Genomic DNA, 17,732 nt, shown 5'->3' with positions numbered 1-17,732 from the left:
GATCCTGATGTGTTCATGCACGACAGGAGCTTACAGACACATTTTGCCACTTGCTGAAACTAAGACCTGTAAAGGATTGATCAGGCACTGATACAAGCAAGTACGCAAACGATCGTGTGTTTATATTCGTGGTGAATCGGAAGCTATTTGGAGCGTTTTTTAACAGTTACTGATAAGCCGAGAGGATTTCAGCTTGATTGCATCGAAGTTAGTCTCCACGAAAGGTTAGATGATGTCGTAAGTTCATTGGTGAAACAACTGAAATACGATAACAAATCTATGGGATCAGAATTAACTCAATTGAGACAAAACCACTCACACAGTTCAGTCGAGTGACAAGCCTTGAGATAAATTAAAATATCAAACGCAGAACCATTCAAAACAACACAATTTTGTTCAAATCTTTATTACCTTTGGAAACTAATTTTTTTTCTCACTTTGCTCATCTGTGCTTGAATTATCTAGTTAGGCCACACGATCGATTCGATCCAATCAAGATAATGCGAAACTCGGGTGTAGATACCAGGCCAACTCGATCCGCACAGCTTCCCGTTGGATGTAACTCCCACAATGTAGCGCTTGCGGGACTGAATCAGCTCCAGTGGGCCTCCGGAATCACCCACACAGGTATCCCCGACGGTTTCGTTTTTGGCGTTTCGTCCCAGCGCACACAGCTGAGTGTTCTGTAGTTCACCGGCGCTACGACGCGATTTATCCTTTGACAGTGTATCGTTACAGGCGTCCCGATTCAGCGAGGTGACGTTCGCCTTCAACAGAACCGGCGATATGCCGATATCGTTAGGATCTGTACTGCCCCAGCCTTCGATCGATAGGGAAACATTCGTCGGTGGATCGGTTTCCTTGGTATAGAGACATGCTGGTATAAGAAACGGTTCCGTTATGGTACGATTCAACTTCAGTAAAGCGATGTCATTCGTCAGCGGTCGAGCGGTGTATTTCGGGTGTATGACCACATCCTGAATCGCCACATCCACAGGAGGATCGTTTTCGTTGTATTTGAATAGATTGGTCACACCAAGGCGAGCAAAGGTCGGTCTCTCCGGAATAAGACAGTGAGCGGCTGTTAGTAGGTACTGGTCGGATATGAGACTAGCTCCACAACGGAAAAGGGTCTCCTCGTTTTTGGCAGGATATCCCAGAGCAGCAACATGAGGGAATTCATCAGCCGCTGCCTCCACGCCATTCCAGATATGCTCATTAATCTCTGATGTTTCCGGAAACGCTTCACACTTAAGCTCACTTTTTGAAGAAACCCGCACTTGGGTTGCCGAAAGAAAACCACTTGTTTGCTCCTCCCGGCAGCATACGATCGGTTGATCTTTATCGAAAGAACAGGTTACCCAGTCTTTGTTTGGAACTTTCTTCAGGTACGGACAGGCCGAATGATGCCGACAAATTCCATTGGTGACACCATCCACCAGCTTGCACCGATCACCCTCTGAGAATGGAAATAAGTTGCATCCTATTAGATTAACTGCGACTGATTCTGGCCTGCGATGATATCACTCACCAAAGCGATCGTTTGCGGGAAGTGCAATAACTAACCCGAACCAGACCAGCTGGGTTGCAATAGTTTGGAAAAACATTCTGGTATCTCCAAATGAACAGTTAAACGAATACCATTTTACAAGTCAAGAACATCCACAATGTTTTGAATTAGAAATAAACACAATAATGGCACAGCCTCTGTTGACTTCAAGAAGCAAAACTTGTTCTCGTCTCGACGAAGTCCTATCACCGACTGTTCATTCTCGTTTCATGAACGATCTCGAACCGGTTTCAATGGAGCCGTTTATCAGAACTGGAAATAAGCTCAATTTCACCGACACATACATGGGGGCATAGTAGGCACCATGGGGAACTCAGCTTCATCTGCTGGTTCAGCAGTGATCGTTACTACGCGCGAAGATGGGGAAGATGTCTGTTGCATCCTTTGGGTTGAGTATTTGTGCTATATGTACACGGTAAGAAAATTTTGTTATAGTTTTAAAAATAGCATTCGTCCGAATAATTGATCTGACTACATCAAATGCACTTTAATAGTAAGTTTTCATTGTGTTCCCAAAAAAAGAATGAAGAAATCTTGACTAAACGTTAGAATATATAAAAAAACTTTTAAAATAAAGTTTGGAGTCAGACTGTGAAATAGTGTAGAAATTATTGTTATGGTTCAGCAACAGTAAACCGACGAACTTTGAAATAGTGTGCTTTTGCTAACCCCTCGTTGGTAGGCGTCGAAGAATAGTATTGAAAGCGTCGACAGGTTGCCGTGGATACGAATCAAACATAGCTACTAAACATCGCAGGAAAATGTTTACTTTTCACCGAAATGCCAAAAAATTCATCAGCGGACTGGTTAACCTAAAATGATTCAAACCGACCAAAGAAAGATGCATTCTCGATATAATTTCTTAATTGGAATTTTGTGACAGAAATTGCCACAGATGAAACAGCCGCGTTGTCCCATTCCTCTTGCCACTGCCTTAATCTGTGTTTTTTCGTCAGACCTCTCGTGTTTCTCCGTTCCTGTAGCTCTCCTGATTCTCTCCCAGTACCAATACAATGAGAATAATTCTGACAACCGCGAAACCGGCAATTCTCACTCCCTTGGGAAAGTTCAGGTTCAATACTCCATCGTACGATGCGTTCAATAGCGTGGGGCCGAGTATAGAGCCCTGACTAACGCCCGCCATAATTATCAGTCTTCCTTTTTGCCATTTTGTAGATAAATGTTCAGTTCTGAACGTAGCTCTTCAATATGCTGCAGAGGTACTCATGTTATGCAGTGAATTGGCGATTGCTTCCCAGCCAGCACTGTTGAATCACTGAGAACTGACATACAAGTAAAGTTTTCAACTTGTGTAAGAAATTAAACTGTCGCTTTGAAAGAACAACAGCAAGTAGCGCTTCGATCGGCCAGCTATCGCTATACGGGACTTGTGTGCAAACTTGGATACAATGGTGACTCACGAATGTGAACCTGTATGCGATGGTGATTTTCAACGTATTGTCATTTAAATGTTTACACAGATTTTTCGGGAAAGTTTCTTGTAGCTTATGTGTCTGTTCTCTGTGGTTACATACATTCTTCCTTCTAAGGTGACCACCGCGCAGTAGCATAATCTCCTTCCGTTTTTTACTGTGCTGTCTCTGTAACTATCTTCGATATGTCAACTCTGTAGACGTTTCCCCAACAATTCGCGCTTCATGAGAGCAGTTGTTGCAGCTCTGTACACTAATTTGTGTTGTTCTCTTTCGGTGTCATTATAAGCACTCTGACTTCTTCTCTAGGTCAAAAAATAACTTAAGCGCGATTCAGACGATACATCAGCTTCCGTCAACGTCAACGGAACGTCACCGTTCCGTCAGGATAAGTTCAATACTTTTCTCTTGCGTCCGTTCACACATGCCGTACGCCAAAACGTTCCGTGCCGTTGATGTGGTGTGTGAATGCCTCCATTTAACTGCATGTAACTTATCCTGACGGAACGGTGACGTTCCGTTGACGTTGACGGAAGCTGATGTATCGTCTGAATCGTCCTTTACACATAGAACAATCATCGTATTCAACCAGTATGCTAGGCTGCGACTGCTTCTCAGTTCCACATTTTTCGGAATTGTCGCATTGCACGCCCTTGTTCAAGCTGCCGTCAATGCGCCCGCACTTAGGTTCAAGAGAATGTTATTTAATACGTTTTCCACCTCCGCTCGATTATCTGTCCTCCACGTGATGCAAACTATATCCTGTTTCTAATGCTGTATCGGATCGCTTCATGTTCGCTGTGGAAATAGTCCTCGCACACTCTTCAGTCACGTTTCCTGTCAGTTCAGTGCTGCAGAAAGTGACATCGATGATGATGACCCTCCCGGCAGCAAGTGCAGATGGTATCTTCGATAGCAATATCTATATTTAGCTTTGTTACAGCCTTCTTGATGGTCAATTAAAGTCAGTGTCCACCATCACAATTCCACCAATCCCGGGGTGTGAAAATATTCCAGATACAAAATCTCATCGGATTCCCGGAAAAGGCTAATTCGATTTTCGCAAACTTAGTCTCAAATGGAGGGTATAATATACCATTTTGATGAAGTTCCTTGAAACAGCAAACCTATACTTCAACTGTCTAAGTAGCAATTCTAATTTTATGGCACTCAACAGGTCAAGTCAAGCTTCCATGGGGCCATAAAACCTCAATTGTTACTGGGGAGGTTTTCGTAGTCACACCATAAATTTCCACGACCATTACTGGTACGTAGATGCGACTATTCCGCGTAAAGCGCTCACAGCTAGCAATCTTTTCCCTGGTCGATGTCATTCACTATAACACGTATCTCATATGCCCTAACACGTGTTATCACAGTTGCAGCCGCGGGTACTGTCAGGTCTCGAGAAAGTTCCAATTTATTAACCGCCATAGCTCAGCGGAATTTTGTGGGTATTTTTTTATATATTTCGTTTATTTGACACGGCCTTATGCGTATAGTAATTATCCGTTTGATCTTAGTCACATAACATTCTGCTACGAGTTAAGATCTTCTTTTTCGGCTACGCTTCATATGCAACAAAATAAGGGCCGTCCAGCTTGCTCTCTTCTTCGATCTCGTACACTTTCGTGTTGTCATCGTCACACTGTTTTGAATTCCATCGTCGGTTATTTTCTCTTGCCCTTTGTGTTTCAGGGTTACTATAGTATAACCCGAGGTATAACCGGCTTTCTCATCATTTGTTGGTTCACTGGCAGTGCTGGCTGTTGGTGGTTTCAAATTAGTGATTGGCCGTTTAGACGTTGGGTTTGAAACACCAGGCATAGTAGTTATTCATTGAGCGGCTACTAGTAGTTTATCAGCACGTATCGCACGTCTAATTGTTAGATTTTTCTGTATTGGATGAGTTTTCACAAGCTGCTTCGACGCATGCTTTAGCATATTATGTCGTCTCGTTACAGAACTGGTATGTAAGGGCCTGTCCGGAGTATATGACAAGCGTTGTTTGCTTATTGGTAACGCCTTCCATAGGCGATTAGCTTTCACAGTCACAAGAGAAGAAATAGATTTCTCACAATAAAAACGCCTTTGGGCAAACCGGGACATTCGTAACAGATTCCACTTCTCAGTATTTCGACATAATTCGTTTGATTCGTATTCTGATCTAGTTTTGGGTGCTATGTCGTAATGCCCTTGTCACGGGGGTCTTTGTTTCAATGTATTCGACGTCGTGTAGCACGCTATTCTTCGCAAATCAAGTTTTCTGTGTGGGTTAAACTTCTAACGTTATGAAAACTCAGTTTTAGCGCGGTGTAGTTGTATGTAGGTCGCTTGCTCCAGATTGAGCTACATTTTCAAGTTTTACTAGCTATTCCACCCCCTGCACTGTAGGTCTAACGCGAGTTTTCTTAAAGTTCATTGAAACTGTGTTATTCTATAGTAGAGGTGTTTCTATTCCCTGTGACTAGGCAGCCGGAGGCAACGATACCGTACTGGTCGTGTAGTGGGTGAATAACAAAGGGCGGTAAGTAGTATTGTTTTTTTTTAACGGGGCAATTTGTTTGCTCCTGCTCTGTACGAGATGAGAAGATAGACAGATTTAGTGGGTATTGCTTCATTCTGGGAGTATCGCAAGAATCAAAGACTTGCATTGTTTATTCACGGAATGTGTGCAATGAAAAAGGAAAATAAACAAATCTGTTACTTATCTTCACTAACGGCGATTACTGGATTTACTACCGACACCAGCAGTGCGGTGGCAAACAAAACGAGTAAAGATTGACCCTCACTTAACCACTGAAATGAATACGCCAAACACTACAGTGAAGGCAAAACGACGGCGTCATTCGAAGTGGCTCGGAAACGTTGTGGCCTTGTTGCTTGTGACATAAAGGATCCTGGCGAAGGAATGGAATCATACACCAAGAAAAATCATCAACAGTTTGGAGGCCTTCGAATCATTCGAAATGCTGTTAAAATTCAGTTTGTAGCCTAACAGAACTTATCGGTCCTCGATTTGTGGTTCGGGCTTGTGTGCAGTATAGTATCGTCAAACTTGATTGAAGAGTTTTTGAAAAAGATATAATAAAACGGAGCATTTTAGGCGTGTCTGTAAGAAGCTAGTGGAAAGAATAGTTAAAAAAGCGCCAGCGAATGATAATTTCAATTTTTATATCATTGAGGTAAAAGCAGAAATATAAGCGGTTCAAGATGACTGCCCTGAGGGAATCCAAATAAAAAAGAACCACCAAACCCAAGCCTGTCAAGCTTTGTATCTACTATCCAGGGTTTGGTTGATTGTATAAAAAATGGATAACAGCATTCACAATAGTAATAGGACACTACGTTAGCATTTCTTTATTACTTTAGATAATGAAGCACTAACAATAGCATTTGTAATAATGGAGTTAGATAAAAGGAACGTGGCTGGCATGGTTGACCACTGATGCACAAATTATTTCTTGGGTGTCCACGTTTCTATTTTCTGCTGTTTTTTTTTTAAATTAAGTTATTGACGTTCGATTTAAGTGCAAGAATATTGCACACTCCCTGTAGACGAAAAGAAAAGACAAAGAAAGATCGGCAGGACAAATTTGGCTACAGTGGTTACTAACCTAATAGGATTTCTTATTTTCTTGAATGGAAATTCCAGTATCAAGACAAATGTTAGAGTGATTGTGTTCGTATACACAGCAAACAGCTGGGAGGGTTTTCCTATAAGATCGTGATAACAAATTTTTGTTATGATGAGACGTGATTAGTTTATACAAGGTGCAAGAGGGTCATGCCACACAGTTGAATATTCTAGTTGCAGCTGAAAATCGAAATAAATACTTACGCTTTTCGATTTTTGTCTGCTATTTTCGGCGTTTTTTGTTTCGATTGTAGTGATTTTACCCTTAGGGTCATTCTCCTCTTTTTAGGTTGGCAAAATATCTAACCCTTTGACCAGGGTTGGAAATCAACTTACCAATTCTGGAAAGGTGCGTGTACAACATTTCGATTTCCAACTGCAACCAGAATACCGCTAAATATTTTTTCATCAAATCACTACCAAAACCGAAATGATCGAAATAGACATCATCAGATACTCAATACTACCGATTACAAAATGTGTAAATTCGATGAAAAGTTTGTTGATCAATTCCGATCCACGATTTGGATCGTAGTAGCCATACCCCATTCGATTGTTCATTTTTGTGCTTCCGTCAAGGTCCCCACAATAGACATGCGGTTTTGTTCTAGTTTTGCAAGTTCAACGTTGTAGGGTGAAGTGCCTATTTTCACCATACTAAGAAAGGTGCCTCACTAATTTGTTAATTTCTCGTCCTACAATCAATGGAATGAGTAAAAATTGACATCAATAGCTTTGCTTCGTTGTAAAGAACCAATATAATAACACAAATGCGCTGAAAACAGTAAAACTCTCGAGTTTGAGCGCAACGAAAACTCGAATCGAGTGCCCCTATTGTTGCGCTACCATTTGACTCAATGCGTTGAACAAAGATGGCAGACACTGCTCTAACCAACGGCTTCAAATGGGTAGGGTGATAATAGAAACATGGCGCAAATGGGCTCATCACCCTATTTGTCGTATTTGTAGACATCACTTGACGATTATGATTACAGTGTGTGAAGTTTATGTGTTTCGTAAGGCATTTTTACAAACATTGTATTTTGTAAATTTTTAAAAGATTTTTCATCGTGACTTCGGGAAGTTGGTCTTGATCGGTTTTATAGAGGATAAATCCCTCTTACTGAACCAAATTTTGGTTGTTTTGGCAAGATCTGTGGCATGCCCAAAGCGAATCCCAATTGTGATGATCGTGACCGTCGTTGGTGGTTCTCAGGCAATGTTTCACTAATAGCATTTTCGTTTTTATCTGGTCCTTCACTGATTTAGTACAAAAAGAGATAGTCTAATTACACCCAAGTTTAAATGAGGTTGGCCCCGTCTACACCGGTGTATAGTGCATTATCAAAACGAAAGTTCCATTAGATTGGGGCGAAGGTCACTCCTAAAATTTGTTCCTTAAAATGTCTATGTGAAAATCATAGTCATCAATCTCCACACTGCGAAGTATTTCATGCTATAACAAAACACAATTCTACATATCTAATTGCAGTAATTTTCAGCAAACAATTGATCGTTTTTCATCATAAAAATAGTTTATTCCTATCGGTCGATTCATACAATAAACTCCATCAACGCGGGATACAAGCGAATGTGATACAAACGATTCCTAAGTCGGTGTCTTTGGCCACACCACAGACTCAATCCATTCGATGTAACGCGAAACCCTAGTATAGACACTGGGGGTATTCGATCCGCATCCATTTCCGAACGAAGTTACGCCAATCAATTTAAACTTTTCGTTTTCCACTATCTGCAAGGGACCACCCGAATCGCCCTGACAAGTGTCTCCGATCTGTTTGGTCACGGTATTCTCCAGCCCGGTAGCACAGTACTGTGTTTCGATCAGTCCCATGGACAATCTTCGATTGTTCGTTAGCAGGTTATTTTCGGCAAACGTTTTATTGCATTGATCCAACGCTACCGTTGTAAGATTGACCTTCATCAGCGTCGACGAACGAGCTTGTCCTGCAAAAAAGGAATCGTTTACTATCTTCATATCTGGTCGTTTGGTAAAATCTCACGATCTACGTCAGTTATTCCGAACCCTTCGGCCGTCAACACTACACTGTCCGGTAAATCCTCCGTTCCACTATAGACACAGATCGGATTCACATTTGGTTCGTTTTCCAGTTTACGCTCCAGTTCGATCAGAGCGATATCATTGTAACTTCGACTCGTACGGTAATCGGGATGTGGGTAAAATTCCTGCAAGAAAATAGTCGTTACGTGAGAACACGATGAAGCGAATTCTTCTCAAACCTTAATCCGTATCACAACTCCCAAATTCCCCGGATCGAGGCTGTTTGTACCTAATAGCGCTACGACCGGTCGACTCTGCTTCGGAATACAGTGAGCTGCGGTGAGCAGAAAACTTTCCGAAATCAAGCTAGCCCCGCACCGGTAGTCGTACCCCTGAGTAATCTCTTCGTTCTCGTAACCAAGCGCTGCCATGAACGGAAACTCACCCTCCTCAGCCTCCACACCATCGATGATGTGGAACGTTAGACGGGAATCTATCTGGGGAACACGATCGCATGCTAATCGCGTACGAAATCCGGCCTTTAGTCCACCGCCGTCCGTACCGTTCGACTTACAACAGATGACTTCAATTTTTCCATCGAAACCGCAGGTGACTCGTTCATGGAATTTCTTCTTTTTGACGATCGTTTCAAGGAACCAGGGACATTTGGTGGATTCACTGCAGTAACCGTCGGTACCATCCTTCAGACTGCACGAATCGCCCTCTAGAAGATAAGTTCTGTCAAAAATTTTGGATCACTATTGTTTTGAACTAAAGGAATGTGTTACAAAAAGAAATGTTTACAACGCCCAATCAATCAAACTAAAACACTACTGCTTTATTTTTGTAGCTGCCTTGAATGTCGACGAATCGAGCTGCACATGCTTGATGCTAAATAATATGGAACACCATTCAGGACGGCATTTCAACTGTCACGTAATACAAGTTCACTGCTGATCACAACAGAAGAGACCCCAAAGGTTATCGAAACCCGAGCACAGGAACGGAAGATAATGTACACAAACACACACTGGCTCATCGGTTGTGCCGAAAAGCGGCAAAGAAGAAAACAGTCCATTCTCGTTTCTTGGCCGGGGTTTCCCATCCTTGTGAAAATCGAAGTTAAAAAGAGCCTTACCATACAGAGTATCGCACTGTACAAATATGATCAGTAGCGCATTGATGACGATGACACAAAGCGAAAACATCAATAAATTTGCACTTATGGGTTTCCCTACGATCACCATTGTGGCTTGTTGCATACGGGATGCCAATTTTTAGTTTATAAATCCGGTTCCAGTAGGGTGATCTTCATGTGTAACCAGTTGCGCGCTGGAACTATCACTAGGATTAACCGTAGTAGCACTATTCATCCATCTGACGTCAGCTTTTATAGATCATTTTCCAAAATCACCCAACTTCTAAGCATCACTGATTTGGTGTATACACTGCTCTACAAGTACCTTCCAATATGCTAACGAATCATAAAACCGACACAGACAGAGAATGGAATCGCATCTGTTTTTTTCGACGGACAATCGCGAATCGCGAACTTAGCGCTCAGAACCTCAACCGACAACTACCTGCGTACGATCGAGCATCCTCTGTTGTCCGGGATTCATCGCCGTCAGCGATCGGACGAGAGTGAGTGTCCAAATTATCTCAGAGCGAAAGAGAGAAAGAGTTCCCAAAACTACCACATAATGCACAAGAACTGGTTTTTGGAAATTCACTGCCCAGCAGATGATGAGTCACGAGACGAACGAACGGAAGATGCTAAACAGAACAAACAACAACAAACTAGCTAAGCCGTCAGTGCAATGTTGTCAATTTATTATCACTACTCGGTAAGCGAGGCACTGTCTGGCCACACGATCGGTTCGATCCAGTCGAGATATGCTGCAACTCTGGTGTATATGCTGGCCGTTTCTCCGCATCCTAGCCCAAACGACGTGACACCGACCAGATAGAATCGTTCATCATCATGATTCGTGTAATGCAATGGTCCACCGGAGTCACCTTGACACGAGTCGCGCCTTTTGCCGGAGCTTTCCACCCGCGATCCAATTGCGCAATATTGCGTCTTGAGTACACCGGACGGTAATTTCTCATTTTGACTGTCCAACTGCATCCGGTAGTCGCGATCGCACTGCGCCAGCGGTTCCGTTGTCAGGTTGGCTTTCAGCAGTTTGTCCGAAAGCGTTTCAGCTGGAAAAACACTAAAATCAGTAGAGATCTAACTATCGGGGGCCGTTTCGTATCGAATATAGTGTAACTTACAACCCGTGAGACCCCAACCGGATGCGATCAATGTTTGTGTTGGTGGTAGATCCGCTAGTTTCGTCTCAAGGCAAATTCGGTTTACGTTGTCGTCGTACTTAAATGGAGTGACAACCTCGATCAGTGCTATGTCGTTGTACTTGAATCGAGGCGTGTAGTCCGGATGAGGATAAAAGTTCTGAAATTTAGAATCAATTTTATTATACGGTTATAATACACAGGATGATCGCGATACCTGTACCTTCAAGGAAGAATCCTGTATGACTCTGGGGTCTTCAGGCATATCCAAACTGAGCGTTCCCATTCGGGCTACCACTGGTCGACGGCTCGAGCGAATACAGTGTGCGGCTGTCAGTAGGAAACGTGACGATATTAAACTGGATCCACATCCCCAGTCGTAGCGTTTCCCCGGTTCATTAGACTCGTATCCTAAGGCTGCGATGAACGGGACATCCCCTTCTTCTGCATCCTCGCCTTCGACGATGTGATACGTCAGTTTAGTGATGCCACGAAAGTTCCGACACGCTTGGATCGCCTTGCGATCGGAGCCACGCGAAACTAAACTGGTTCAGAAAATAAACAAACAAAAAATGATACTGCATCGATACTGGCACAATCAGGCATGCTAATTGCCCCTGACCATGCAACAAAACTACAAGTACGGACGAGGTTCATCATCCTCACGATCGATTTACCTGTTACCCTTATCCTCCTGTTTCTGTTCTTCTGTCTGCTCTCGCGGACAGCATATGATCTCGTCTTCGCGCAGGAAACCACACCTCACAACGTCCCGATAGGGGATAAGCTTTTTGCGGATCACGTTCGACACGTACCACGGACACTTGCTGCTGATCGTGCAAACCCCGACCGATCCGTCCCGTGTTTTGCAGGCATCATTTTCTGTAAGTCGGACAATAGGAAATGAAGGACGTTGATCTATACTCTGATGCATGTCTAGTTTGATTTGTTATTTGGCCGCACAAATACATCGTGCAGCTAGTGGAAGTCAGATGTTTTTTTTTCTCCGAACAAGTGCTACACATGATCCTCTCAAATCTCTTCGGTAGAGATCCTTACAGGTGGGAGAGCGACGGCTCCTCACGAGTGAGTGAATCTTTAATCATTGGCGGGAAGAACCACCCCGCCGGCATGACCACTAGTGTTATTTTTTCTTCCCGTTTTGCGTCACTTGATTCATCATCGTGCAATGATCGGTGATCGAAACAAAGTGCACACCAGAAAATACATGATCTAGGTTTATCGGTTCGTCAGCTGCAATGTGATGCAAAGATCGACTTAACGCGTGAAACTTACCGTACAGCTCATCTCCGCTGATGACGGTGAAACTGAGTGAAAATGTAATTAATCCACTGATCACCGTAACGGTAACGATACTGTGGGTGTACATTGTTCAAAGCCGGCCTTCTACAGTTGACTGTTTTGCTGCTGTCACGTCACGATCGTTCTTCGCGGCTAGTTGACCCTTATTGTCCGATTTCGATGAACCGGATCCGGAAGAGACCTTTCGTCAGTTGTCAGTAGCCGCAGTAATGCACTGACACCTGACAATCATTTATAACACTTAAACAAGTGCGTGTCGTGTTTTGTTGTACACAAACGTACGATACAACCATCGAGTATTGAAACCGGTTTCGCCAGACTCTCGTTGTCTGGAATTCTGATTATGATAAATATAACTTCTGGGATGCCCCTAGCTTTCTCGATGTTGTTTTATTGCTATCCAACTCTGGAGGCGGAATCCGTTTTGTTATTGATGCCGGTTCTTCATAAACATAAATTTCCCTTTGAAGATGGCACTTGTTTCGAGTCACTTCACCCTTGTTTACTATTACACTCACTATCACCGCAGATCGCCACGCAACGGCTCGTGGAGACGATGATGTCCGCTCAATTCTCTGATAGAAACTGAGAGCGATCGCAAGATAGACATTGCCTACCCATATAATGGGACCGGTGAACTTTGTTGTCTGTGATCGGGGCGCGTGTCCATTCGGATATTGTTGATACCAGTGAATTGGAATGAACCTTGATCGTGCTTTGATGGTGAGAAACTTCCGTCAACTACCTACCCTAACTATATAGAGCGCCGGGGTTCGTTGTGTTGGAACGGGACCCGAGTCATCAGAACGAATATGTAGTAGAAATGTTTTGAATTTTTTTTTCCGGTCTTACAGGTAGGAATGCATAGGCTTTTCCCTTTGGATCTAAACCCTATTATTCGTGAAAACCCAGTTATACCCACAGGAGCGGGATTCTTTGATTTTTGGGATTTCTCAATATTTGGCTTCTAATGTCATTTGTTTAATTTTAACGAATCGGAGTAGGCTTGTTTGGTCAAACTAAAGAATTTGACCAAAAACGGTAAGGTAAGATTTTGCAGATTAACGGATGCACTATTTAAAAGTTTCTTAAAGCCAATGAAACTTGTCGCAGAGGACGAGCAAAGCGTGGCCAAGACGACCAACAGAAGTGAAGAAGAAAAGCATCCCGGCAACGGCTGATTCGAGACTCTGTTGACCAACCATATCGGAGTGGCGCAAGGTGGAACGATCACTTGAGTGTTTATTGAATGGCAAATCAAACAGAGAAGACACAAACATGCTGATTTGGGTCTTGTTTGAGGTGAAACTAAATCAGGTTCTAACTCTAATTGACGTCAAAGGGCCATATTCCCACAGTTACGTCACCTAGTGACAAGAAGAAAATTTCCATCTAGTCGCTAGATGACGTGACTGTGGGAATAGGGTCCAAAATATATGATCCGACAGTCGTTAAGGGTTAGCATCAGTTGCAGAGTCAAGCAAAATGCGACATAAAAATTGAGGTTCTTGTTTATTTTTTTTAGTTAACTGGAAATATGAGTTCGTAAGTCCACAGTCAGTTCGTTTCTCCTGGTACTAGAACAAACTTAGTGACATCTTGAAAAAAGTTAACAGAGTCGATTCATCACATCGGAGTAGCACGTTTTAAAAATCACACACCATCTGACCTGGAAGATGTCGATAATTTAAACTTGGATGCTGGTGACATGATTTTGGATTGCTCCACACTCTGAATAAACTTTCACATTAGATTTTACATGAGATATGTATGCAGTAAATTGAGTAGGGATACGAGGAATAATACAGTCATATGAGTGAGTTGAACGCCCCTGTTTTCGCCAAAAGTGGACATTTCTTTAATTTCTTGTTTGCACGAAAAATCTGCAAATCATCATTAGATGGTGTTCAGGGTTTGTTCAAACAACTGCAGGTCTGGAGTGGGATCGACAAATTCCTTACCGTTAGCCAAACTAATAGAGAACTTTAATTTGAAAAAAATATATCTAATTTACTCATATTTTATATTTGGTCTTTCGAGCACGCTCATATTGTTTTTTAAATCTAAACAATTTTTTCTTCTGATTTATGACCTATCAACAAAATTGAACTCATCTTTCCAGCTAACATGTGGGTTTATTGAATTGCCATGTACTAGCATGTTCGATCGGTCTGTGGTCAGCCGGGAAATATACTACCTTCATCCACACAGTATGATCTGGTACTTTTACAATACCATGCTCTAGCCCAGATAAACTCATTCCGGAACCGGTTCGAATTTCTGAATGGAGTCAGTATGGATTCCAACTCAAATGCAACAACCGATTCCGACTCAATCGGTTTCAGAATCGGTTGTTGCATTTGAGTTGGAATCCATACTGACTCCATTCAGGATTCCGAATCAAATTCCGAATGGTTTAACCGGGAGTGGTTCAGAGGGTAAGGCGATGGAATAATAAGCCACTCGTCATATGTTGGAGGCCCTGCTAGGAGGAATTCTTAGGGGCCAATCCAAATGCCCCGTCACTACCCAATCACCAAATTTTCTGACAGAGACCGCTCTGTTAGATCTCTGTAAGTCTTGGTTTGGCAGCCCTGGCAGATTTCTGCGCGTATCATGTCGGGTTAGTTGAGCTAGGGCGAACTCGGTTTCGCTCGCGTTTTCTAGCTAATTTTGACAGGAACCGAGCAAAACCTTGGCATAACTCGGACATAAAGTGTGCAAAGATCCTGGCAATTGCTACTTGGTAGAATTTAGCACGAATCGAGCAAAACATCTGACAAAGTTGTAGCAGGAAGCGTGCAGAGATCTTGGCCGTACATTTCTGGCTGGATTCTGGATAAAAGTGAGCAGCATCGGTTGGTTTAACCGCTTCTGTCAGAAACTGTTGTTGCATTAGAGCGAATTCGTTGCCAGAATTCTCGCACAAATCGCGCAAAATGCTCGCAGAAACTCTGCCAGCATCAATTTCGCTTTGCTAAACTTTTGCTAACTTTCTGCTTACCACGCTGACCGGGTAGCCGAGCGGCATTGACCCGTTTAAAAAGTCTGCCATACCGCGAATTGCTTTCTGTACCAACCAATTGTTATGACAAATTCGAAACTTTGCAATCTTTGTTTTTTTTTAATTTCAGGTGAGAAAAACTTTGTGTTGTAATTGGGGGGAGGGGGAAGGGGAGGAGTTGCTTCTCTAATCTTCCGGTCATCACAACGCATGCTTTGGTATTCTTAGTATGTATAACAAACATGAAGATGTGACACAAGGCGCCAAGAGCGCACTAAAATCCTGTCAATCCATTTTTCATTGGATTGTCTGCTCTAAATATATCACCAGGGGACCATTCATAAATGATGATGGATATTGACAATAGGGGAAGAGCGTCACGTAACGAAATAAAAACTAAAAATGAATTTTAGACGTACCAGCGGATCAGGGATAAAAAAAGAGTACAACATTGTTTATGAATGGCCCCCAAACAAAGAATATTCCATAACGAATATCACGTAACATCGGTGACAGAGCATTGGGATCAAGGCCAAGTCCCCCCTGGGTCGTGCAAAACTGAGAAGCAACATCAATTTAGGCACAGATAGCAGACGTCCATTTGTTTTCATTTTGTTTTGTTTTGTCTTTTCATTTGTTTCTCCTGCCATGATATGTGCGGATTGATGCGGATCGAGCGTGACGGCCAAGGAAACGGAAAGCCAGTGGCCCAAACAGATCAGGAACAGGAGGGAGGGCTACGAACAAGGGAACGGACAACAGAGGAGAAATCGTTTACTTATTTATTATAACTACGACACTAATCACAATTATTTTGCTTTTCTTGTTTCGTTTCAGCAAACCAAAATCTAAACGGACTAGCACATACGAACAGTTAGGCTTTGTAGGTTCTCATCTTGACAGAGTCTAGATGGGCGGATGAACGTCTGCCAGAGGGTGGGCTGAGAAATGACAATGACACTGTACGAGATGACACTGGGCCTGTGGCCTTCGACTGGCCTGGTCCATTCTCATTGATTCGGAAGTCTTCTTGGTTGGTTGGTAGATATGTGCTCCTACTTGCAAGTTGATCAATTCGCTTGGGTGGGGGACATGTAGATCCTACTAATTGTCGACTCTTTTGATCGTGAGTATGAGGCTAGTTCAGGAAAGGAGTGCAGGACTGGCACCTAAGAGATAGTTAATTATTCAGGATTTGTTCTTATGATTATTAAACTCGATCAAGCACACCGGCTCTCAGAAATGATAAGCAACCCTTTCGGGTCGGTGTGGTCTGTTCGAGTCGAACCAGGCGGACATTCGTTTCGAGCAAACTTTATGTCGATAAATATTGCTTACGCCTTTATTGGCAGAGATTCTTTTTAACGAAATCCTAAAATACCTTCACTGGTATAGCTACTCAGGATAATAATAATAGAAAAATTAAGGGTTTGCCTGGTCCATAATGTAATGAATATGTATATTGAGTAGAACAGGAATAATCGAGTTATGTTATAAGATAGAGAAGAAACAGCACAGTTGTAGGAAAAGTATTCGCGAGTAAGGACTAATAATACTGCTAGTATGTTTACCGTTTCAATTAATAGTCGATTGATGCGCTTCGGACCTAGGAGACAAAAAGGAGATTAGAAAGAGACAGAAGCGGATTCAATGCGAAATTTGCCAATATGACTTTGACCTCAAGGCGATGGTAGGATGATTTTCCATAGGATGACAGACTAGATGACACGACGTTACACGCTCTAAATTTGCGCCAAATAGTTTGTATGTATGTATGAATGTAAGCCCGTATGTATGCCTGTATGCATGGATGTGTATAGGACCAATGTATCCCTGAGCAACATGGAAGGACACCTCTGAGCCGCCAAAACGCTCATGGGAAGCCGGGTGCGCGGTCATAGGTGTGACCATAAAGCACTGCACACACTGTCAAGTGCAACGGATAGACGGTAGGTGTACAGTTAATGCACATAGGTTGCAGAAATAGGTTGTTGAGACAGCCCGATTGCACACTGATAAATAACAATAACAATAACAATTCCCGGTGGGGGCTTTTGTCGCACCCTGGGCCCTGCTTTTACTTCAACTCATTCGTCCTTGCAGTACGATTTCAAATGTTTTTCTGATTATCCTCTCCTCCACAGGCTGTCTCTTGTACATTCGCACACTCCGGGCAAAGGGATGATGAAGCCTGTACAAATCGATACAGGTGCTTCTGGAACCATCCATACAAGGACAATAACTGCGTCAGATGGAAAATCACGTTGTCCCACTCTTGCTGCTCTTCAACTAACGAGTTCGTTCTGACCAGTCTCCTTACATTTCGCTGGTAGCATCCCACATCCTCAACCAGAAAGACGCAGATGACGTATACTGCCTCCGATGATTTCGCTCTGTACGTGCCCGCGACACGAACAGCCATTAGGCGAAACGCGCTTGTCAGA

General features: G+C 42.9%; 2 protein-coding genes across 2 annotated transcripts; both read right to left on the bottom strand.

The window, feature by feature from the left end:
- Nucleotides 1-390: 390 nt before the first annotated feature.
- On the bottom strand, nt 391-1,778 carry LOC131690941 (serine protease persephone-like). The gene is made up of 2 exons (XM_058977030.1): nt 1,532-1,778; nt 391-1,459 (listed from the first exon to the last, which is right to left on the bottom strand). Exons 1-2 carry the CDS (start codon nt 1,605-1,607, stop codon nt 462-464), a joined length of 1,074 nt encoding a protein of 357 aa, XP_058833013.1. The 5' UTR covers nt 1,608-1,778; the 3' UTR covers nt 391-461.
- A 6,371-nt stretch (nt 1,779-8,149) lies between these two features.
- On the bottom strand, nt 8,150-12,856 carry LOC131690930 (serine protease persephone-like). Its single transcript, XM_058977017.1, is given in 7 exon segments — nt 8,150-8,608; nt 8,665-8,848; nt 8,903-9,387; nt 10,944-11,121; nt 11,185-11,506; nt 11,639-11,843; nt 12,258-12,856. Coding segments are annotated over 7 exon segments (1,827 nt in total). The 5' UTR covers nt 12,352-12,856; the 3' UTR covers nt 8,150-8,249.
- Between the last annotated feature and the right edge of the window lie 4,876 nt (nt 12,857-17,732).

The sequence above is a fragment of the Topomyia yanbarensis genome, chromosome 1 (assembly GCF_030247195.1).
Source record: "Topomyia yanbarensis strain Yona2022 chromosome 1, ASM3024719v1, whole genome shotgun sequence".
NCBI classification, from domain to species: Eukaryota; Metazoa; Arthropoda; class Insecta; order Diptera; family Culicidae; genus Topomyia; species Topomyia yanbarensis.
Note: the sequence above shows the minus strand (reverse complement) of the source record. Positions and strands in the feature narration are given on the sequence as shown.

Bases quoted from the DNA above. Each gene is read 5' to 3' on its own strand.
- LOC131690941 (XM_058977030.1), bottom strand. From the start codon at position 1,607: ATGTTTTTCCAAACTATTGCAACCCAGCTGGTCTGGTTCGGGTTAGTT. The intron at 1,460-1,531 runs GTGAGTGATATC...TTCCATTCTCAG, and splicing joins TCCCGCAAACGATCGCTTTG to AGGGTGATCGGTGCAAGCTG.